The sequence below is a fragment of the Mytilus trossulus genome, chromosome 2 (assembly GCF_036588685.1).
Source record: "Mytilus trossulus isolate FHL-02 chromosome 2, PNRI_Mtr1.1.1.hap1, whole genome shotgun sequence".
Taxonomy (NCBI): domain Eukaryota; kingdom Metazoa; phylum Mollusca; class Bivalvia; order Mytilida; family Mytilidae; genus Mytilus; species Mytilus trossulus.
The window spans coordinates 56,808,525-56,834,255 of record NC_086374.1 but is presented as its reverse complement, the minus strand read 5'-3'; the positions used below and the strand labels follow the sequence as shown (position 1 = coordinate 56,834,255).

The following is a 25,731-nucleotide window of genomic DNA, read 5'->3' as shown; positions in this document are numbered from 1 at the left end:
ACAGAATGTATTGAAGTATTCTTAAGAAGTCCTTTGTTGGTGGTAAAGATACTTCATGTGTATTACGACATATTCTGTACCATGCTCTGTCAACTGCTTGCAGTATTTCATCGTGAGTTAAGGAAATGTACATACTATAAATATCAAAAGTGCATATAATTACACAAATATATATCATCCGGTTTTATTTGTTCTATTTTGTTAATAAATGAGGTTGTGTCCTGTGTATAAGTCCATAATTGGATAACTACACAATGTACTGGTTTAAGAAAGTAGTCCATAATTTGACCAATTGTTTTTTCTATCAGACTATTGCATAATGCTATAACTGGTCTTCCAGGAATATATATAGTTTTTAGGAAATCTTCATGCTTAATTTTCTAAATTTTTGGCAACATATAGAGTCGTCCCACTCGTACATTGGCATTATTGGCTAGGTATTTATATGTTTTATCGTCGATTCATTCTTTTTTGTGTAGTTGTTTTATCATTTTTTGTATAGTGTCAGATATTTCGTTCGTATTAAATTCACGGATTTGTTCATAGCAAATACTGTTGTTCAGGAAGTTCAGTGTTTGTTTAGTATATAGATTTTATCCAGAAAAACGGTAGATGAATTTTTGTCAAATTTTTTATTATTTGAACGTAAGGTTTTGAGGGCCGCTAATTCATGTTTAGAAAGATTATTTCTAACTTTGTTTATTTATTTTTAGTCTGCATATTTACATCTTTTTGACAAAGGGATACTTTACTATTGTGTTGTTTGCTGAAGCGGGTTTGAATCCCGATTTAATTTTATAAGGATGATTGCTGTCCGCATTAGATTCATCATTAAAGTGATATTTGCATCGCATTTTTCTACCAAGTTCGTCTAAATCTCGTAAGAGTTTTTGTTTAATGTATTTTACATCAGGACTGGGAATAAATTGTAATCCCTTTGCAAGAACTAATATTTCGTCGTCAGTAAAATTTTCCTGCGATAATACTTTCATGTACTTTATAGTTTTTTACATTTTTTTTTTTTTTCCAAATCGACTTTTAAAAGAAAATAAAACAGTAAATTGTAAGTCCTTCCTTTCTTGCGTAGTCAATTCATAAATAAGTTTAATATTTAAATAATAAACAAATTAAGGTACGGAACACAACAATTTCTTAAATACACATCATAGTTGTCTCAACGCCAATCAAAACAGATTAATCATATTTGATCAATAATATTTGTTTTCCATTTTACCGTACCAACCGTAGTACGAACTGGGAGCCGTCATTGAACTTTGAAATTCATTTATATATTCCTTTGATGTCAATGTATATTTTATGAGTCAATACCTTGAGTATTTCGATGCGTTTTAGCTACAACTTGGTATAACTTTCATGAAAATATGTTACCTATTCATAACACACGATATTTTGTCTACTCGATTGTGCTTTCAACGAAGCGTTGTTAGTAACCGTTGCAACAAACGGTTTGTAAATAAGATTTATTTCCCCTGAAATTGCACAGACAAAAAGAAGATAAAAATGAAGCACATTCATACTTTATCTTATGTTTGCCTGATATATATTGTTATAATAGAAAATAGAAAAGTTGACATTTTGTCGGGGTAGACTTTTAGAAATCATAATAGTATAAGAGCTGTTTTAACTTACACAATTGACTTTTTTAAAAATGTATAATGTTAAGGTACATACGAAACCTGTTTCGAATGGAAAATTGCTTGCACTATAATTATCGTGTGCAAAGTAGGTATTCAGTATATCAATATTCAAATCAACACGACTGAGCAAGTCTTTACAGCCGATTGCATTGAGTGTATAGGCAAATATAATATCTTTGGTTAGCTTGCTTGCTAGCTGAACCGTGTAGTCATTAGTAGGAAAGGTATAATACACTCTTTTCGAAGTAGTCTAGTCCTACAGACAGATAGATTGGTTATCTGTCGGACAAGTCTACTATTAAAGGTGAGTATATTACCTCAGCTAGTATTGATTTCACGGTTAAGCTAACCAAAGATATTACCTTTACCTACACACTCAATGCAATCGGCTGTAAGTATACATATAACAATTTTCAATATCATTGATCACCTAACTTGTTTTTGATAAATAATTAGGAGGAATCAATTAATTATCGTAAATTATTTTCGTTATCAAATTCATTATCTAAAATACCGTTCACCATTCGTATATTTTTCTGCAATTTGGCAAACATCATCATTCAGACGTATGAGATATTTTATCAAAATTTAAAAGTACGAATAAAGGATCAGATAAGAAATACTCGATTAATACAAAATTCATTGAACATAATTTTCAGTGTAATTGTATTTTAGTATAATTATGTAACAATTATTTTATTCAATTAAATTAAATGATTCAAAAAAAAAAATGTTCACTGTTAACCGAATAGTGAATACTGATTTTACAATATTTTTCAATTTACTGTCTAGATAGTATTTCTAGAAAAAACAATATCGAAGAATAACCTTGTCTCACTCAATATAAAAACTCAGCTCTCTCATCCTCTCAAACAAAAATCGTCTGCTGCAATGATCGGAATAGATTGAATCATAAAAACTGATTTAAAATTCATGCAAGAACTAATTATAATACGAAAACAATGCATTTTTGACACGTTTAAAACACATATAACCAACAAAAGTATCATGTGTTTTAGAAAATAGTTATTATCTTAATTATTCCAAAGTCTGTATGAAAACAATTTGTTTTCTATAAATAAAGGAAAGAAGAATAATACCTATAACGAGCAGAACCGCAAATCTATATTTAGAATATATTTAGCCATGTCAACTGAGTTCGTATAAGGTCTGTTTGATTCATACACTTGTGCATTACTAAGTTATCCCGTGAAGAAACATAAACAAAGTGTTCTAGAAACGTTATAATCGTTATCAAATCAATCGTAGAGCTTGTTGTTTGGTGATACGCGTCTCAATTATTTTAATTTCATTATGACCAATGCAATGATTTCATGCATTAAATGATACCTCCAAAACAGCACAAGCGGTTGCGTTACGTATCAACCGTATCTGATACGTGGCAAATCGGAAAACCTCTAGTAGACCTTTTCAACGATTGTCTTTACCTACAGTAGAGGTTTCCCGATTTGCTGCGTATCAGTTACGGTTGGTACAATGTACGTAACGCAACGGTTGGTGCTCTTTTGGAGGTATCATTTAATGCATGAAATTATTTTATTCATCATGATGAAATTAAAAGAATTGATATGCGTATCATAAAAAAACTTGCTTAACGATTTATTTGATAAACGATTTCAACGTTTCTAGAACACCTTGTTTATGATTCTCTATGGAATAACTAGGTTATGCATAAGTGCATGAAACAAACAGACCTTAAACTAACTCAGTTGAAATTGATACGGTCCTGATTCTAAATATAGATTTGTGTTTCGGTTTGTTATACTTATAGGTATTGTTTTTGTTTCGTTTATTTATAGAAAAAAACATTGTTTTCATACAGACTTATGAATAATTAAAATAATAACTATAAACTTCTTTCTAAATCACATGAAACTGGTGTTGGTTATATTTATGAACGTGTCAAAATTGCGTTGTTTTCAATTATAATTAGTTTTGCATGATTTTGAAATTGGTTTTTATCATTCAAGTAATCTATTTCGATCATTGCAGCAGAAGAGGATGAGGGAGTTAAGTTTTCATATTGAGTGAGAAAAGGGAATTTTTCGATTTGTTTCCTTTCTAGAAATGCATTCTAGAAAGAAAATTGAATACAAAAAAAATAAAATCAGTATTTACCATTCGGTTGACAATGAAAAAAAAACACACATTTCTTGAATCATTTAATTTAATTGACTAGAATAATTGTCATATAAACATACTAAAATGCAATTGTACTGCGGATGAGGACATTTTAGCGCATTCATAGGACATTTACTAGTAATTAAGCGAAACAACCGGAAGTTTCAGCACCAAAGTAAAAACAAATTTTAGCGCCAGATTTTTAACCCATTTTAGCGAAAATTAAAAAGGTCAATGCCCGTTTTAGCGAAATTTTTTCAACCCATTCTCATAAATAATATATAATAAAAAAAAACTTTAATAGACTCAAGACAGCAAAATATAAAACTATCATAATATGTCCATTAAAATACAGCACTTACAGTCTAAAAGATTAAATTAAATGTTAAAAGTCCGTTCTAGTCTGGAATTTATAACCTAGATAAAATACAGCATAAAAAGTCTAAAAGGTTCAATCAAATGTTAAAAGTCCGTTTTAGCATGGAATTTATATCCTAGAGAACGTACGTAATGGTCTTTGGATATACCCCCTATAGTTCAATACTATTCAATGCTTATAGCCAAAATAGCCAAGGAAAACTAAGAACATATTGTCAGTTTAAAACATCATTTTGTAAAGAAAATTATTTAAATATCTTGAAAAATTTTGATTTGAGAAAAGCTATCACAAAATTCAGGATTTCATCTCATAGACTCAAAATTGAAACTGGGAGATATTCCAAATTAGAAGTTCATCAAAGAATTTGTGATAAATGCGATTTAAATAAAGTGGAAGATGAACTTCATTTTCTTATAGAATGCCCAGTATACTCTAAGGATAGAGATATGTTATTTGATCTGATATTTAAAGAATGTAAAAATTTTTACTCCTTGGATATGGTCAATAAATTTATTTGGCTTTTAAACTGTGAGTCTATTAATATTTTAAAACAACTTGGCTATTTCTTATCAAAACACCTGCCTTGAGTAAATATTTATAAAATAACACTGGGATACTGTAAGTAATATTTAAAATGTCTAACTTTTTAAAGCATACTGTTTTGTTGTTTTGCTTTATTGTATTTGTAATTGTTTGTAACTATATATTGTCATGAATGTATATGCACTATGCCCCTTGTGGGTACCTCTTATGGAAATAAAAGATATTCTATTCTATTCTATTCTATTCTATTCATATAATTGCATTAGGAACTGTTCTTTCTCTTTATCTTGTCAAGATTGTGGTGCACATTCGTCTATACTTCGTATTTGTATATATGTTGTTGTTTGCAATTTGATAATGGTATCAAGAAAAACGTATCAAATAGATGGATGACAACTATTAACCTTGCTCATTATAATGGGCATGAAACGACTCTGCATGGACCATTTATTGTTCACTTTGAATTACACGGAACTTCTGCCAAAAGCTTAAGTGGGAACATAAAATCTTCAGATACATAGTATTCGGTCAGAAAATCGGCGAATACGACACATCTCTTATTGTGTTTCCATGATGAACTTATAAACAACTTAAACACTAAACCAGTTTAAATTACTACTTATGGTTTTAGTGAGGCGAGTATTATTCAACCAGGTAAGTTTTCACTAAACTGAACTGATTAATCCTGCGCTAAAAAGGGCTTTGATGTCGGCGCTAACATGTCCCTTAGTAGTTTAACAAATTTTGCTAAAAAGTCCTGCGCCAATAGAGCCCATAAGTCTGATACTTGTGGTCAATAAATAGTTTATTAGTGTATCTTTTACCATTTATTCGTACTTATAACTTTTGGTAAAAATATCTGAATGATGATTTTGCAAAATTGCATAAAAATAAAAGAAAGGTATTCTAGATACTGAATTTGAACAACTAAAATAATCCACTGTAACACTATTAAATTATTTCATAGAATGAACAGAAACCGTCCGGATTATTTATTAAAACCAAGCTAATTGATCTACGGTATTGAATGTTGTTATCAGATAGTATACATGAAGACATGCTCAGTGATGTTTATATTATTAAAGTGAGCAATATCATGCATACGTTACTTAGAGTATTATATATCTATAAGCCACCACAGAGATTAAACATATTTTGCATTTACCTTTAACATTATACATTTTCAATGAGATCAATTTTGTATGTTAAATTAACTCTTATTCTATGATGTTTTCTAAAAGTCTAACCCCAAAAAATGTCAACTTTTCTATTTTATACTATTATATCATTATAACAGGCAAACATAAGATAAATTATGAATGTGCTATTTGTTTAGCTTCTTTTTGTCGGTGTATTTTTAGGGGAAATAAATCTTAATTACAACCCGTTCGTTGCAACGGTTACTTGCAACGGTTTTTTGAAAGCATAGTCGAGTACACACAATATCGTTTGTTATGAATAGGTAACATATCTACATAAAAATTATACCAAGTTGTAGCTAAATATCATAGAAATACTTTCGATAATGATTCAGAAAACATACATCGACATTAAGGGCATCTACGAATTAATTTTAAAAGTTCAATGACGGCTCCCAGTTCGTACTACGGTTTGTCCGGTAGCAAATCGGGAAACCTCTATCATGAATGAAATATTGTTAGATAAACGTTTAAGAGACTGAATATCAAGAGATTCAGTAGATGAAGTTGTGTATTTTGTTCTGTTAGTAAAGATTGTTTGTGGTAAGAGATATATGAAAAAAAACCATTCGAATCATATTATAGTCTTCATCTAATTTGATACTTTAAATATTATCGATAAGTTACATTATTACAAAAAAATCTTTAAATTAGCCATAGTGTTTATATAAATGTTGTTTGTAGTCTTTTCTCTCTGATAATGTTCGGTTTCAAATCGATTTAAATTCAGTTGTGGACGCCACACACTACCGGTCATCAAGTCCCCGACTAAATACGTCAATTACAAAAGCAAGGTACAAAATAAAAGACAATTTCAGGGTAACACCTGCCGTCTGGCTTAATAATTATTGAAGAATTGGACTGAACCGTGTAATATGAGTTTTATATAAATGTTCTCAAAGTAATGATCAAATAGAAGTTCCCGTTTGGACACACACTCCATTATATTGTACATTACAAGAGCATAAAGCTTAAGGTTTTGTGGATATCTACTGTCTCAACACGGCACTATAGAAAAAGTCTGTAAAAAAATAAAGTTGAGAATGGAAATAGGGAATATGTCAAACAGACAACTACCCGACCAAAGAGCAGAACATAGACGGTATTCGACACAACGCGATTATCCCGCACCCGGAGGTTGGCTTCAACTGGCCCCTACACAAAAAATGTGTTTTTACTCTTACAAGGTTGAGAGATGATTTGTGATATTTTGAAGAAATTAAGTTAATTTATACTGATTTATACGAATCAGATTGTAAATTTGAAAATACTAAATTATATCCATTCCCCAAAAAATTAATGTACAATAAGATATAGAATTTTACATTGCTTACTTTATATGATTAATTATGATGATAAATAACAGGTTTAATGAAGCATGTATACAGAATCTTGACAGACACACACATCATGGGTCAACTTGTAAAACAAAAAAAACCTACTGATAATTTTTCAGACTTCATTTAAACAAATTTTCTGTGTATATACTACTAGAGGGACGAATCACATTTGCGCAGATTTTGAAATGACGCGCATTACGTTTGCACGGAGAAATATTATTACGCGTGAACTTAATAATAATTAACGTCACTATATCACTAAGTAAAATTTAAAGAATTAAAAACCAATTGTTCAGAAACCAAAAAGATCAATTTTGATATAGAACTATGAAAATTCAGTTTGAAATATCATATCCAGCGTCAATTGTTAGCTTGTTGCATTGTACACTGATTCCAAAAATATATGGTTTCTATATAGTTTTTTTCTAAATAAGGGAGATAATTTGTTACTTCCGGTTTGAAATATGTCACTTCCTGTTTTATTTGATAGTTTATTTGATACTGATTCCAAAAATATATTGTTCAATATACTTTTACAATAAATAAGTACAAAGAATAGCTACTTCCGGTTTACACTAGGTCACCTTCCGTTGGCTTTTCTATGGTCAAGTGTCTTGCAACGTAATGCAAAAAGTCCCATGGCTTTATCGTGTATACTTATGAGGTAAAAACAAAGGTCAAAATCTACAACGTCAATTTTACCTATGACCTTGAGTTCAATTTCAAGGTTATAACAAGGGCTTCAAATCAAAAAACCATATGTCTTAATTATATATGGTTAATGAGATATATCACTATATGTCTAATTTTTAATATAAGAGGGGAGATAACTCCAATTTAATGTTAGCGTACACTTTAAACCAACATTCAATTTCCACAGAAAAATGAAAAGACCTAATAAAAGTAAATTAAATAAGAATATGATTATATGAATATTTAGTCAATGTACTTTGTCTTTGTTTTAAAGTTGAATACAACAGATATCTTTGCTCTTTGAACTGACTTTTTGTTCAAATTAAGAAAATTTACACTTCTTTTCCTTTTTGTTAATGTATGTATAAATTACAATAAAGTTAATAAGTACAAATGAAGCCAATATTTCAATAGTAAACAAAAGTCATATCAAAATTTTACATTATCGTACTATTAATGAAGTATCTTTGAAACATACTTTATTAGTATTATTATTTGAGTTTCCCTTGTGTCCTTCAGCAAAATGTTACAGATTAGGACAGAACAATCATAATTACTTTTATATAAAAATAAAGATGTGCTATGATTGCCAATTTGACAACTCTTCATAAGGAGACCAAAATGACACAGAAATAACAATTATAGGTCAACGTACGGCCTTCAACAATGAACAAAGCCCATACCGCATAGTAAGCTAGTAAAGGCCCCGAAGTGATAATGTAAAATAATTCAAACGACCAAACTAACGGCCTAATTTATGTACAAAAACTGAACGAAAAACAAATATGTAACAACAAACGACAACTACTGAATTACAAGCTCCTGGCTTGAAACAGGCACATACATGTACATAAAGAATATGACGAAGTTAAACATCTTAGCGCGATCCCAATTCAACCCTATCACTAACCTGGGACAGTGGTGAAACAATACAATATAAAATCAAACTATACAAATCAGATTAATAAGGCTTAACTGATCAGAAGAATACAAATAGAAATACTACACAGAGTGCACGTGGTCGGGAACTTCCTTATCCCATCAAGAAAAAGTACAGATCTGAGAGTTCTCGTTGTTATTGACGACTAATCCAAAGCCATTAACAAGTAATACAAAACAATCATGCATCTATTGTGTAAGCAAAACGTCTACAAATATATATTTCATTACATCATTACATTCCATGCAGACTTTCAGGTCAGTAATTTAAATTTCCATCTCATTCCTATGAAGTTGGTTTTTTTCCAGATTGATTTAAAGGTAGGAAAACTTACACTGCATCTTAAATAATTTGATTGCCAAACAACATAGAATGGGCTTGCTCAAATATTATGATTGAAAAGGGAACTATTGCGTAAAGGAGTATGTTTGATAAATATTGCCCCGATTATAAAGTTCAATGTTCAAGTATCAGGGAACATGACAAATCAAATATTGAAGTAAGACATGTAAAGTATCTTTACGAACATTATTTAAAGGATATGTACTTTACGTATGCGCTCTATGTGACGGCCAATAATCGATGGTAATTTACCTATTTTCATTTATTTTGTTTGTGGAAATTCAAATTATGTACTATTCGTGACGACATTATAAAAGAGCAGGAACATAAATTTTCAACAAAAAGGCTAATTTACTAAGGATTTTCTTATCCCAGGCATAGATAACCTTAGCCATATTTAGCACAACGTTTTGGAATTTTGGATCCTCAATGCTCTTCAACTTTGTTCTTGTTTTGGCTGGCTAACTATTTTGATATCAGCGTCACTTATTAGTCTTATGTAGACGAAACGAGCGTCTTGTGTGTCAAATTATAAGCCTGGATGGTCCCTTTGATAACTATTTACACCACTGGTTCGATGCCACTGGTTCGATGCCGCTACTCATGGACGTTTCGTCACGAGGGTATCACAAGCACAGAAGTCAACACTTCGGTGTTGATATAAATATAAGTTATCTGTCATTTTTGTAAATTTACTGTTTGCAAGAGTATGAACTTTTCAAAATACTAAATATTTTCTTATCCCAGGCATATGGCCATACCGAACCTACATTGTAATCATTTGTCCAACCAACAGATGGTATCCTGAAGTTTTCAATTTTAACTGCTTCCAAGTACAAATATTTTAACATTTGAATAAGTTATAGATCATTTTTTTTTATAATGAAGTGGGAAAGGTGTCAGAGTGTTTGTTGGCGAATCTTTACCATATGATAAAAAATGTAATTTTCCAGAAATTCTGCATGGTAACTTGATTGAAAAAAACAAAGGATATGGGGTATTTATCCATAACAGAAAATTAATAGATGCACAGCAACAACAAAAAACACACAAAAAAAAAAGAAGCAAAGGCACAGCGCTTTTATTATCGTTCTAAATCTCGAAATCCCATTGAGGCCTTTAATACGGAGTTATAAAAACTCTCACCTCACTGCAAGTTATAGGCGGCTCCTATTAACAGGGTGAGCGAAATACTCTAAAAAATGCTTTTATATGCTTTGTCTGACATAACCACACATAATCGGGTCCTGCTTAAAAAGAACATACTGGAAAGTAGTGCATTTTTTAACCACCATAGTAAGTATGTTTTACAGTATAAATTGTTTGGACTAAATAAATATCAATTTCAACTCAATTTGTACACCAAATAAAAACTATTATTTCAGAAATTAGTGTTTTTTAAAAATTGCATGTGAAACTATAATTTAAAACTATTAGCATTTTCATCATATTCCCTTTAATTTAATTTATTTATAACTGCCATTCAGTAAAAATATCTTTTTTGTTGTTGTTTCAAGTTGTCAACAATACCCTGTACCTCCCTCTTACTTTGGTTGCTTTCTCCAAAATTAAATGCTGGACGATTAAATTGTAAGAATTAACAGAAAGAGTAGATCAAGTTAACTGTTTAGAGAAGAATGTTCGACCAAGGTCATCAAGTTATTCATGTGTTAGATTTACCACATGTGATTGGTCAATTTACTGAAGATTAATAGGAGAGTGAAAAGGTGTACCATACCTCATCTCCTTGTTGTTATATACTCTAGCTTAGCGTTTCCTAAGCATTTGGACATTCCAAATGATGTATCAAAAACGAAACACAGTATTCCATTCATTCACCGAAAGATTGAAACAAAACAGCAATACTCGTACTGGGCAAGTGCACGGACAATGGAATGTATTATCATGATTACTACGAAAATAAAATGAATTGAATGCATGTCTGTGTACAAAAGGGTTGAAATGAAACACTGGAAGGGAATATGTTTTCTGCATGTGAGGAACTAAAAAAGGAACTAAGATAAATACTTGTGGAAAATGCCATAGTTTATAAGGAACAGTATAAATGTACTGTCTTGATTTTAGGTGGATGTAAATTTGTCTTGATTTCATATTAAGATGAACCTATCGGATTCATAGAGCTTTTAATAAAAAAATTGAGTCTGTGTTGTTTAGTGCAATAGATACACAAATGATTATCGAATTAGATTGAATCATTCAAAGAATAATACACATTTTCATTTAATGTATCTGGGTAGTTATTTGTACTTAGTAAATTTTTTGTTGCTGATTTGCCGTGGTTAAAATGTAAAGTCACAATGTTTCCGTCGAAGTATTTAAAACATAATTCACTAGCGATTCAGTCTGGTAGAAAATAGACTCATTATAGATACCAGGATTAAACTTTGTATTTACGCCAGACGCGCATTTCGTCTACAAAAGACTCATCAGTGACGCTCGAATCCAAAAATGTTAAAAAGGCCAAATAAAGTACGAAGTCGAAGAAATATGGATAAATACGTATCCAATGGTGGCAACGCAGATATATTCCCTTCGAGCGTGTTATCATATTTTTTACAAACTGAGCCGGTATCTTTTATTTCTTTAAGAACTCAGTAGGGATATAAATGTGTTAATTTCGCGTTTGAGTCCCTATCAATATAATACATAATAAAGATCAATAAACAGATCCCATGATGCAATAATCTCCGTCTAAATTAATAAATCACGTATTTAAATGAAAACGATCGTTCCATAGCGTGTTGATCTAATAAAGTTTGTATGATCGAGTATGTCACTGCCTTTCTCTAAGCTTGACCGCAGTAAGATATAAGGAATGAAACGTTTATAGATCTAACAACTAATAACTATATATACACATGAATACATAGATGATACCAATTTGCTTACTATTGGTACCAGACTTATTAGGTCTTTCCACTTTTCTGTGGAAAGACCTATTGTTTTTCTTCTGATTATTTTTTTTTTTTTTTTTTTCTTCCGCCTAATTTTGTTCTTGCGATAAACATTTGTTTCGCAATATGTCGCTTAGATATTTTGTATATGATATCGAACAGTTTATGCGCTTTTGAAATTTACCCTGCGTAAACAAATACTTTTCTTTGTAGGAGTTATCTCCCCAAACACTGTTTTCCTTGTTAGCGCATCTCCTTCGCAACCGTAAAAGATTATGACAAATTTATTTTACAAAATTGCTCGTTATATCCTTCGTATGATTTGTCCTATTTTGACCGAAGCGATATGACCGCTCCATATGAGAGTTATTTCCCTTTATGCATCTGATATAAGTGATATGAATTTCTATCTTATAAACCATAAGTGATAGAGACCTAGGATCTTTTGATTTGAGGTCCTTGGTCCCAAAAAATGAAAATTAGGTCAAGGTCAAAGGTCAAGGTCATATTTTAACATTTGAATTTGGCTTATTTTCACTTATATCCAAAGACTGTATAAGATATCAACAAATTATTTTTACTAAATTGTTAGTTGCGACATGTCGTAAGATGTAAATTTTGATTGCAAGCGTACGTTGAATGTGAAAGGGAGTTTTCTCCCCTCTTGTATTAAAAAATACGCGTTTGGTGATATAACTCATTAACTAAATATTATTAAGACCTATGGTCTTTTGATTTGAGGTCCTTGGTTTATGACCTTGAAATTGATCTCAAGGTCATAGCTTAATTTGACGTTCTATATTTTGACCTTTGCTTTTATTCTATATGTATACATGATCAAGATATACAACTTTTAGAAAAAGGTATCAAACCATTTAACCTTGAAAAAAACTACCGGAAGTGACCTTTTGTAAACCGGAAGTAGCTATTTTTTGTACTTTATTAATATAAAAGTATATAGAACCAGATATTTTTGGAATCGGTTTCAAGTAAATATTTAAATATAATCGAAAGTAACATTTTTCAAACCGGAAGTAACAAATTATCTCCCTTATTTAAAAAAAAATGTATGGAAACAATATATTTTTGGAATCAGCTTACTAGGAGCTATCATTTGACAATTGAAATGACATTTTAATCTTAGTTTCACAACTTTTCATATCAAAAAGGATGGAAAGACCTTCAATTGTTCTCTGAATTTTTTTTTTTCTTCCGCCTAATTTTGTTCTTGCGATAAACATTTGTTTCGCAATATGTCGCTTAGATATTTGGTATATGATGTCGAACAATTGATGCGCTTTTGAAATTTACCCTGCGAAACCGAAAACTTTTCTTTGTAGGAGTTATCTCCCCAAACACTGTTTTCCTTGTGAGCGCAACTCCTTCGCAAACGTAAAATATTATGACAAATTTATTTTACAAAATTGCTCGTTATATCCTTTGCATGATTTGTCCAATTTTGACCTAAGTGATATGAATGCTCCATATGAGAGTTATTTCCCCTTATTCATTTGATATAAGTGAATTGCAAGGTCAAGGTCATATTCTAATTTTTGAATATGGCTCATTTCCACTCATTTCCAAAAAACATTTAAGATATCGACAAATTATTTTTTCTAAATCGTTTGTTGTGACATGTCGTAACACGTAAATTTTGATTGCAAGGGTACGTTGAATGTGAAAGGGAGTTTTCTCCCCTTTGGTATTTAAAAATACGCGTATGGTGATATAACTCATTAACTAAAGATAATTAAGACCTATGGTCTTTTGATTTGAGGTTCTTGGTTAATGACCTTGAAATTGATCACAAGGTCATAGCTTAATTTGACGTTCTAGATTTTGACCTTTGCTTTTACCCCATGTGTATACATAATAAAGTCATGAGACTTTTTGACAAACGGTATCAAACCATTTAAACTTAAAAAAACAACCGGAAGTGACCTTGTGTAAACCGGAAGTAGCTATTGATTGTACTTTAGTAAATAAAAGTATAAAAAAACAAGATATTTTTGGAATCAGTGTCAAGTAAATAGTCAAATATTATCGGAAATAGAGTTTTTCAAACCGGAAGTAAGAAATTATCTCCCTTATCTAAAAAAATATTGTTTAGAAACCATATATTTTTGGAATCAGCGTACAATAAGCTATCATTTGACGATTGAAATGACATTTTAAACCTATTTTTACACCTTTCATATTAAAATACATTGTTTTGGTGGAAAGACCTTCAATTGTTCTCTGAACAATTGGTTTTTAATTCTATTTACTTTTCCTTCATTTTTTCCCTATACATATAAAGAAACTTACCTCAAACCAGGCCGTACGTAGTTCCTCAAGAGTATGTGCGGCACCGTGTTCAGAGCAGCTTATTTTCTTCTGAATACCACAGCAAGCAATTTGTTCAGCCTCTTTGTCATACATTCCTTTTGGACATTTTAAATGAGACGTATATTCAATATTCATCTTATATTTTTTTTGGATTAAATCTACATTGTCTTCTAGGTCTTGCCTGATATAACTATAGTTACCACTGCATATCTGCTGCTCTTCATTGTGAAATTCCCACACTTGCATTGCGACACAATTTTTCGATAAACAAACTATAAGCTTTTGACAATCATTTTTGTCCAAAGTGAAAATACCAATTCCTCTATAAAATGAAGGTTTGTCATCTTTAGTGTGGGACAAGACATATTTTTTTATGAAAGTCATTAGAATATGATTAAAAAATGCTGGCGGTAAGAATTTAAAGACGAGTCGAAACCATGGACTTCTAGTACAAAGACTACTGTTTATGTTAAATTTGCTAATGATGTCATTATAGCTTGACGCCTTTATCATGCAAGGCATATAGTAGTTTTCCTTGCCATCTTTATTAGTATGTTTTACTATAATATTAAATGTCTCCATTACTTGTAGAGCAAATTTTCTTTGTTCAGGTGAATGTAGCTTTACTTCTTTTTCGAACAATTTTGTGATCAAACTATCGGATAAAATACCCGTTGACTCTAATTGTGACCATTCCTTCATATCAACATAATCTGACTGAAATTCAGTCGCTGATACGAAACACTTAAAAACAGTCACTAGCCACTTAGGCTCTAATATAATGTAACGTTTAATTGATTCAAAAAATATCAAATTACCGATTTCATGCTCATACTTAAGAAAGGAGTCTAATTCAGAATCAGTTTTGCTGTTTGCAGACATTTTTGAGTCAGTTTTGCTGAATGGAAACGAACAATTCTCGGCCAATTTCTGAGCTTCCTCATACGAAATGATATATATTTCCTTAGCAATTTGGTTTCCGATTTCTCTCTCTAGAACTATCCATCGAGTTGGTAGATTATCTTCCCATTTCGGTATATTCATTGCCACTTCCAAAATTTTTTCTCGTAGTTCTTTCAATTTTGAATCGTAATTCCAGGCTTCTTTATTTGATAAGAAATATGGGGATCCTCGGATATGGTTAAAATTTGTATTGTGTTGTAATAACTCAATGATACCTTTCTTTTTTTCTAATTTCTGCTCTTCATTCTATAAAAAAATGGATCAGTATTAGATAAGGTCGATTGACTTTTTGGTAGACTCATTAAAAAGTAAAATCACAAAAATACTGAACTTAGAGGAAAATCAATTCAGAAAGTCCATAATCACATAATCACAATATCAAATAACAAAACGCATCAAAAACGAATGGACAAGAACTTTCATATTCCTGACTTGGTACAGGCATTTTCAAATGTAGAAAATGATGGATTAAACCTGGTTTTATAGCGCTTACCCTCTCACTTTGATGACAGTCTCATCAAATTTTGTTATGTTTACATTGATGCGTTAACAGACACAATAAATAAAATAGTCAAAATATGGGTACATCAGTATCATCGTATAACAATTTTGAAAGGAGAAATTTAATAGAACACAAAAACATCTATCTTCAAACACATTCATTGATTTGTGTGTCTCTCGTCAGACAATTTTATACGTCACATAAATTTGTCATTCAAACAATTAAAAAATTTACATAGGCAATGTTAGCATATAGGGTTAAAAATCAAAAGTATGTAAGAATAAAATTCAGAAATAGACCGAGATTGAAAATAGTCAAAAAGTTATATATAGAATTTATAAGAATCCACAAATAGTTAATTCCACTACGCGATTGAAAGATTTTGAAGTTTATTGTTCAACGTATTTTGTCATTCACAATAGAAATATATCATAATGCCATAAAATATAAAGGTTTGTTTAGTCATAGATGAGAAAAAGAAACACGTATATTTTACTACGGCCAACAAAGTATTTGTTTTTTTTTAATTTGCATACAGTTTGGTGCAGATCAAACTTTACTTTAAGTAACCATACGTTGACGCTGCGTGCACACATTTCATTTGTTAACTCCAAAAGTTCGTGTTTACTACAATTGAGTTAATGCTGTCTAAATGGAGATTTCAAATGTCAACTTGAGTAACTATTTGTCTATTTTCAGTCCGTTTAGTTAGTTGTAAACGGGAGAGTTTACTACATATTTCATATCTTTACATGTACCTATATGCACTAAGAAAACACGCTTTTACTATTCCAATTAAAAATGTGAATAATTTCTGGAAATCATCAATATACTTTTTCTGGCTTATATTGCAAATTATTAATGATTTTTTTTTCAGAAGTAAATACTGTAAAACTTCATAAAAAAGAAAGTTTTATGTGTTAACAACATTATGTATTGCGGTACTTAGGCAAAATTTGTAAAACTTGGAAGACAAAAAAAAAAACCAGACAGCATAATATGAAATCACAATGCTTGTCGTTATTTAATCATGGTTACTAAATTTGAAAATGATTAAATTGATCGACATTAAAATAAACGATGTAAGATGGTAATTTTATTCAACTTATTTTGCCTGCAGCCATAAAAGTGCAGCGGCGAAATCTGAAAAGACGCTTAGTTAAGGAGTTTAATGCTTTAAAGAACACACACCTGGATTTTTTTTAATGAAAGAATACATGTTCAACTTATATTCAAAACATGCCGTAAGAAAATCGTATGGTCGAATTTCCGTAAAAATGGCTTTTTAGAGCGTTCTGTAGTGTATAAAAAAAATTCACTGATACACTAAAATGTTTATTATTATTACGAATCACAATATTACGGCTATTTTTTAATATAATTATTTAAGAATATATCACTGACGATATAAATAGTCAATAATTGATTTTTAAAATATTTAGCATCAACATTTTAAAAACCGTTTTACTTCAGTAGTTGTGGTTAACACGATTTTCACCGGTTTCCGTTAATAAAAGGATCATAATAAAACGCTTCATTTGTGTTTATTGGGCATAAAAAAATACACTTCGATATTTACTTTATACAAATCAACTTTCGTTTGTAACATTTCTTATTCAATTTACAAGAAATTTTTAATTTGAATAGGACACATCAATCTATTACAAAATTCATATAATTCCAGAATTACAGTCTGGGACGAATATTTTTGTTTAATCCTCACTCCGTTCAGTTCTATCACTGTACATAGTATTACATTTTCCCAGCATTAGGTTGGCCTTTTGTGAACCCAAAACAGGTGAAGGAAGTCAAATTAGGAGCGCTGTGATTGGATGTAAGGGTACAATATATTTTCTCCTTTTCTATGAATAACTGCAGTGTGTATATTTACAATATAAATTTTGAAACCTATTGAAATATTTTCTAGAGAATTATTCGCAAAGACTTCCAACATTTCATAAATTTGGTGCAAAATGACGGTGGGCATGGATAACATAAACAAGCTCCGTTGGAAGTTGGTCATAACACTATTTGGCTTTAATTTTTAAAACAGATCAATACAGTACTAACATAACATACAACTGTTTTATCCAGGTTTTTTTTCTTAAAAAGTGGTAAATTTAGAAAATGTTAACATTAATTGTCGCCTACGACAGAATAAATATTACCGTTTTCCCTATACTGAAGACAGAAAGGGAAATGAAAGTCCATCAGACTTCAATTCTTTTATACTATTTTGAAGCTTTTGATTAGTACATTTGATTTTTATCCCAAAGAATAGAAAATTTTCACTGAAAACAATACTGTTTTGAGAAAAGTGCTGAGTCATCATGATAGGTTAAATTGACTGGTAATAATATAAAACTTTATTCTAGAATGTCAATATTAACTATACTGTATAAAATGCACCATGTTATAGTTCTTTGTATTTGATTTAACCTTTTGCAATGATTTTTTTCAATTGGGAACACTGGAATTCAAGTCGCGACAAATATTTTTTACTGAAATGTTTGCCTTTTTTGCAAACTCCATTAATGTATCACTTGGGTATTTCTGTTATAGATAATGCATATTTTAAGGTTTTTCTTGTCGTAGAACACACCGAGGGGTGACAGGATTGATCAAATGAAAGACCGACCGGAGGGAGGTCTTTCTTTGAACAATCCTGACACCCCGAGGTGTGTTCTGCGACTAGAAAAACCTTAAAATATGCATTATCTGACTTATATACCGTCAAAAAATATTATTTTATAAAGATTTGTAAAATTAAGTATTCTATTTTACCGACAACACTAAAGTGGGATATTCCTTTCTAATGCGTACAGGTTTAATACGCCCTGCGGCTCATTTAAAATGTGAAATAAAACTCACTAAATAATTTAGATATAAACATTTTAAAAATTGTTATCCATAGGACACAATAAAAATATTACTGTAACTGCATGAAGTAAGACACAAATATATTGTTACCATCCGATAACAGTGTATGACAAATACAAGACACATTGTAAGTTATTTATTGTATCACTTAGCTTATGGAAAAGGGGGAGGGGTATGTGTTTTTTCCCCGTTTTGTTATGTTATTTTTATCGCGGAAAACTTAAAGGTGTTATTTATTTAACCATTTTACTTGAATCGAATGAAAAATTCAGAAAGATTGTCTTTCGAACAGCAATACATTTTATTAGATAATCAGGATAAAATGATATACCCTCCGCACCGACCCTTTCGTGTAATTCAATAGAATATAAGATTATTTTATTAGTTGATCATTTGATAGAGTAAAATGTATACATAAATTTTAAAAAGTTGCGAACTGACACGAAGACGAATATAAATACATGTAGGTCACAGTATGATTTCCTATTCAGTGTGTATCGTTCTGAACATGCATGAACTATTTGCCACTGGACTTTAAGCAATCAACCTATTCAGTTTGACTCAATAAGATTTTCAAATTGTTACACAACAATATGTTAAATCTGGATTTATTTTATGAAAGTCTACATTAAAATTTATCTGACCTATATGACAATGTTTCTTTATAATGATTATAGCGATAATTCAACAAAACTTCACGTTATTTGTTTCTAAAATTAAATTGCGGGTCTACAATGACGGTTTCTTTTACATCTATCATCGGTTGAACTTTAGAAAATGAATATCCAAATCGGCACCAAAAAACTATTAGACGAATAAAATTTTGAAGTAAATCATAGATTGCATGTTAATCAAGGAAAATAATGACCTTACACAGGTCATTATTTTATGCCTTTGAGCATATACCATTGAAACATGGTATCGTCCGGGTTGATTCTGAAAAAGAATGACCTGACGTTCTGAAAGAAAATAACTCCATATAGGTATATAAGTACACATAATCTATTGAAATGGAAAATTGTCTGGTTTAGTTTGTACTGTTTATGGAATTAGGTAATATTTGGTCACATTGGAAGCATTTTCAGTGTTAGTATTGTACATCTAAGAAAAAATGAGGCCCACTTGAGACTAAATTTACATAGAATTTATACTCTCCTGTGTAAAAAATTGTTCACATTCTAGATATTTATGCAGTAAATTTTTCAAAAGTGCTTCATTTTGTAGTTTTTTCTTTCATTATATCACACATAAATAATTTTTCATTTCCTACTGTTTGAAAGGACTTTTGTTGGAAATTAATACTCCCAAGGGACATAATTCAGCTTTTTCATTGATTAATACAGGCAAAAACGGCAACTTTACAGCTGAGTATTTTTCATATTTAATGTTTAAAGTGTCCAAAATCTTTGTTTTCATCATCTCAAGATAGAATAATAGATTTTATAACAAGCTCTGAATTTTTAACCACAATATGGCATATACTAAAGCATGGAATGGAGATTAGTATGAAAAATCTTGAATTTGTGCATTTGTTGTAAATTTTGGATAAAATGAATAAAAAATGAATGGAACTGTCCATTTTATCTGTTTCAATGGAACTATTTATCATTCTTTTTAAATAAGATAAGATATGAGTGGATACAGATTGTTTATTAAGGCTTTTCTGAAAGAAGTAGAGAATGAGGTCAACCAGCATGTAGGGGTGGGGACATAAAATGATCTATGTTTCTTTAAGTAATGGGGACATACAAGTATTTATTATAGCCAAGGTTTTCACAATAGCCCAGTATTGCATTAATAATGTCATAAGAATTCCTTATATCTTTATGTCACAGTATACTGAAGATAGCAAGGGAAATCAAAGTCAAATCAGACTTCAATTCTTTTATACTATTTTGAAGCTTTTGATTAGTACGTTTGATTTTTATTACAAAGAATAGAAAATTTTCACTGATAACAATACTGTGTTGAGAAAAGTGCTGAGTCATCATGATAGGTTAAATTGACTGGTAATGATATAAAACTTTATTCTAGAATGTCAATATTAACTATACTGTATGAAATGCACCATGTTATAGTTCTTTTGTATTTGATGTAACCTTTTGCAATGATTTTTTAAATTGGGAACACTAGAATTCAAGTCGCGACAAATATTTTTTACTGAAATGTTTGCCTTTTTTGCTGCGTAACTCCATTAATGTATCACTTGGGTATTTCTGTACACATAATCTATTGAAATGGAAAATTGTCTGGTTTAGTTTGTACTGTTTATGGAATTAGGCAATATTTGGTCACATTGGAAGCATTTTCAGTGTTAGTATTGTACATCTAAGAAAAAATGAGGCCCACTTGAGGTTAAATTTACATAGAATTTATACTCTCCTGTGTAAAGAATTGTTCACATTCTAGATAATTCATGCAGTAAATTTTTCAAAAGTGCTTCTTTTTGTAGTTCTTTCTTTTATTATATCACACATAAATAATTTTTCATTTCCTACTGTTTGAAAGGACTTTTGTTGGAAATTAATACTCCCAAGGGACATAATTCAGCTTTTTCATTGATTAATACAGGCAACAACGGCAACTTTACAGCTGAGTATTTTTCATATTTAATGTTTAAAGTGTCCAAAATCTTTGTTTTCATCATCTCAAGATAGAATAATAGATTTTATAACAAGCTCTGAAATTTTTAACCACAATATGGCATATACTAAAGCATGGAATGGAGATTAGTATGAAAAATCTTGAATTTGTGCATTTGTTGTAAATTTTGGATAAAATGAATACAAATTGAGTGGAACTGTCCATTTTATCTGTTTCAATGGAACTATTTATCTTTTTTTTTTTAAATAAGATAAGATATGAGTGGATACAGATTGTTTATTAAGGCTTTTCTGAAAGAAATAGAGAATGAGGTCATTCAGCATGTAGGGGTGGGGACATAAAATGATCTTTGTTTCTTTGAGTAATGGGGACATACAAATATTCATTACAGCCAAGGTTTTCACAATAGCCCAGTAATGCATTGATAATGTTTTAAGAATTCTTTATATCTTTATGTCACAGTATAGGGAAAACAATAGTATTAAATTTTCCCAGCATTAGGTTGTCCTTTTGTGTACCCAAGGCAGGTGAAGGAAGTCAAATTAGGAGCGCTGTTATTGGATGTTAGGGTACACTATATTTGTTATTTATCTATGAATAACTGCAGTGTGTATATTTATAATATGAATTTTGAAACCTGTTGAAATATTTTCTAGAGATTTATTCGAAAAGAATTGCAAAATTTGACAAATTTGATGCAAAATGACGGTGGACATGGATAACATTAACAAGCACCGTGGTTTTGAAGGAGATTCAGAACATATTTTTTAACTTCTTATGGAAAGGAAAACCTGATAAAGTGAATAGGGAAGTGATAATGTCCGAACACTGTGATGGTGGTCTTAAGATGCCCAATATTTATTATTTTTGCTATAGTGTAAAAATGTCTTAGCTGTATAAATTATTAGATTCCCAAAACTACTCTCCTTGGAAAGTTTTGCTACTTAGTTATATACAAAAATTTGGGGGGGGGGACAAGATTTTACACTTAAGTCAAGAAGGTTTACTTTATTTAGCAGAAAAAGTTTTGGCATGATATCCTGGTAAATTTTTCCAAGTTAAAAAACAAGCTTAAAGCTGAAAACAATACTGAAATTTTGACCCAGTCCATATGGCTGAATCCGAACATCAAAATGGATGGCAAGATGATTTTGAGGTTCAAATATGTTGAAAATAGTATATTTTTTATTAATGATCTGATTTCAGATAATAATACATTATTCTCATATGATGAATTTAAAAAAAAGTATGATATCAATACTAATTTTGTAGAATTTTAAAGTATTTTAAGTGCGATATCAAAGAGATGGAAAAGTATAATAGAAGGTATATCGAAACTGGAAATTATTGAAAATAAATTAATAGATAAAGTTAGAAAGGAACCAAAATCTTGTAAATTTTTCTATACATTATTTTTGGAGGACAATAAAGTGTTATCTTTATCTTCCCGTGAAAATGGGAAAGAGATTTAAATATGCAGAATGAGGATTGGAATGCTATATATTCCATGCCATTCATCATATCCAGAAACTCTTTTTTGCAAAACTTCCAATTTGAGATTGTTCATCGGATTCTACCATATAATTCATTTTTATTGAAATGTAAATAAAAAGAAACTGAACTTTGTACTTTTTGTTCAGGAAATAAAGAAAATATTTTTCACATTTTTTGGGAATGTAATGTATCACAAAACTTCTGGCTATCCGTTATAAATTGGATTAAAAATTATGGCATTCTCCTGCCTTTCAGTGCAAAAGAAGTCATTTTAGGTGTGTCTGAGGATTTGGTCAACAGTAAAACAGTTAACAATATTTTGTTGTTATTCAAATATTATATATACAAATGTAGGTGTAAGAACATAGCCCCCACAAAATGTGGTGGGGTAGAATATTTAAAATATTGGATTAATATAGAAAAATACGCTGTATGTTTCTTAAACCCTGTACAAAAAGTGAAAATGGATCAGAAATGGCATTTGTTAGAAGCAGCTTTTTTTTTTTTTTTTTTTTTTTTTGATTAATTAACAAAATCTTTTTGTAATATCTATATCAATATCTTATTATATCCATATGACTTAATAGATTTATCAAGTATTACTTTATTTTTTAAAATGTGTATCGAATACTATAGTATGTTATTTCACATGTTTCATCATAAAAAATAAAATAATTACAAAAAAAACCTAGCACCGTGGGAAGTTGGTCATGATACTATTTAGCTTTATTTTTTTAAACAGAATAATAAAGAACTAACACAACATATAACTGTTTTATCCAGGTTTTTATCTTGAAAAGTGGTAAATATAAAAAATGTTAATATTGTCAACTATGGCAGAATAAATAGTACCGTTTTCCCTACACTGACACACAGCGTCCTTGTGGGATAACTATTAATTACATCCAACATTATTAATTAGCTACCGTCTCGGTAACCGCGTCTTTTTGAATGGATTGGTGACAATAGTAAATTTTTGCCAAGGTATTCATTGATGTTTTGAAAACATTCACACACTTTTTACAGCAATTCTTTAAAAGAAAAATAACATCCTAAAGATAAGTTCTTAACTAATCCAGAAATCATAAAATCTTCAACAATCTGTGAAAAATATTTAGTATGTTAAAAAAGTAATGGATGAAATTACACAGCTTTTTTCTCAAGTAATGTATTAAATTACAATTATATGTAATGCAAAAGCTGCTGCATTACACATTAAATTATAATACTCAGAAAAATGTAATGCCTTTAAGTTACCATGCATTACAATTACAAATTTGCATAACCCAAAGCCTGGAAGTGACACAATTATTTATTTTTAATGATTTGTTTTGATGAACATAATTATTAAATACTAAACACTTTACAAAAATATAGTTTGAAGATCTTTGAAAGGCACTTATGAGAAAAACGTGAACTGACATAACAGTGATTTATAAACATGATAAAAAATTATTTAACAAAAGGAAATATTAAACTCTCAGCGTTTATTTTTGTCAAATTAGATTGAAATAAAAAAAAAAAAATTAATACCACAATGATACAAGGTTAAACAATACCGAATGACGTCACCCCACGTCATTATCGTTTTGACGTTATAGAACAACGTTCATATATATATCAGTCAATGCAGCAGGTTCTGTTATAACAAGTATTATATTATAATACTTGTTATAACAGAACCTAATAATTATAATTATTATCACAAGTCATTTGTAAAGAGCATTATGTCACACTACAATTACTCTAGCGCTTTACATATTAAATATACACATGGAAAGAAGTATTGCAATAAAAATTGAAATTCAAATTAAAAAAACTTTTTATTTTTTTGTGATATAATTTGATGAAATATAACTCGTTAAACATTATTTAAATATCACCTGAGTTTAATCAATAAATATCGAATCGATAAGTTCTTATCTGCACATGCAGCTACTGTACTCGTAAACAATAAAACAGATGTTTTTATCATCATTGTTTTCAACACTTTAAATAACCAAGTTTATAAAGTTATGTGATTGACACCTTGTAATGGGTCCTCCACAACTCCTAACTGCAGCGAGATGGTAGATTATCAGCGTGAGAGAAGCAGGTATGTCGCTGTGACAATTGCACGTATTGTTGGTCATCACCATTCTATTATAAGTCGTTTTGAGAATAAATGTCAGTTAACAAACGATGTTAAAGACCTTCCAAGATCAAGAAGACCCCCTTTAACATCTTCTAGGGAAAATCAAGCATAATGAAGGTTGGTCAGAAGGAAACCCATTGCAAACAATACAATCCTAAAAATAGAGTGTGGATCGTACAGGAGCCTTTAAACAAGAATTGTTCGAGATCGGCTCCTCACTACTGGCTATCAGGCGAAGAGACCATTTTGGGGACCTTTGTCTACGAACAGACACACAGTTGCCCGTTTTCAATATAGTGCAGAGCTCGCCAAAGTTGGAAATTAGCATCGTGGAGGAAGATTCATTGTTTCAATGGAATTCTGTTTATCTTCCTTAGCCCGATCGCAGCCCGAATTTGAACCATATCGAGCATACATGGGACGCTATTGGGCGTCCAGTTCACGAAATGACACACCAGTTCAAACACGTCATGAAATAAACAATATATTTCGTCAGGAATGGTTGCTGCTACCTTAGCAACACATTGGTCGACTTATGGAAGGAATCAGAAGACGTTAAGATGCGGTTATTCGTTTGAATGGAGGCTGCGCATGAAGTACTAATTATTTGGCGTATAACGATAAACCATGATGTGAACAATCATCTCAAGATTAATTTTGAAATGTCTGACATTG

The 25,731-nt window shown here is 30.4% G+C and overlaps 1 protein-coding gene across 1 annotated transcript in view; it reads right to left on the bottom strand.

Annotated features, from left to right (window-relative positions):
- Positions 1 to 25,731, bottom strand: part of LOC134705884 (probable serine/threonine-protein kinase pats1) — a 74,721-nt gene that overhangs the window by 14,570 nt on the left and 34,420 nt on the right. The window contains exon 4 of the mRNA XM_063564599.1: positions 15,019 to 15,688. Within this exon, the coding sequence (XP_063420669.1) occupies positions 15,019 to 15,688 (670 nt within the window). The remainder of the gene's footprint in view (positions 1 to 15,018; positions 15,689 to 25,731) is intronic.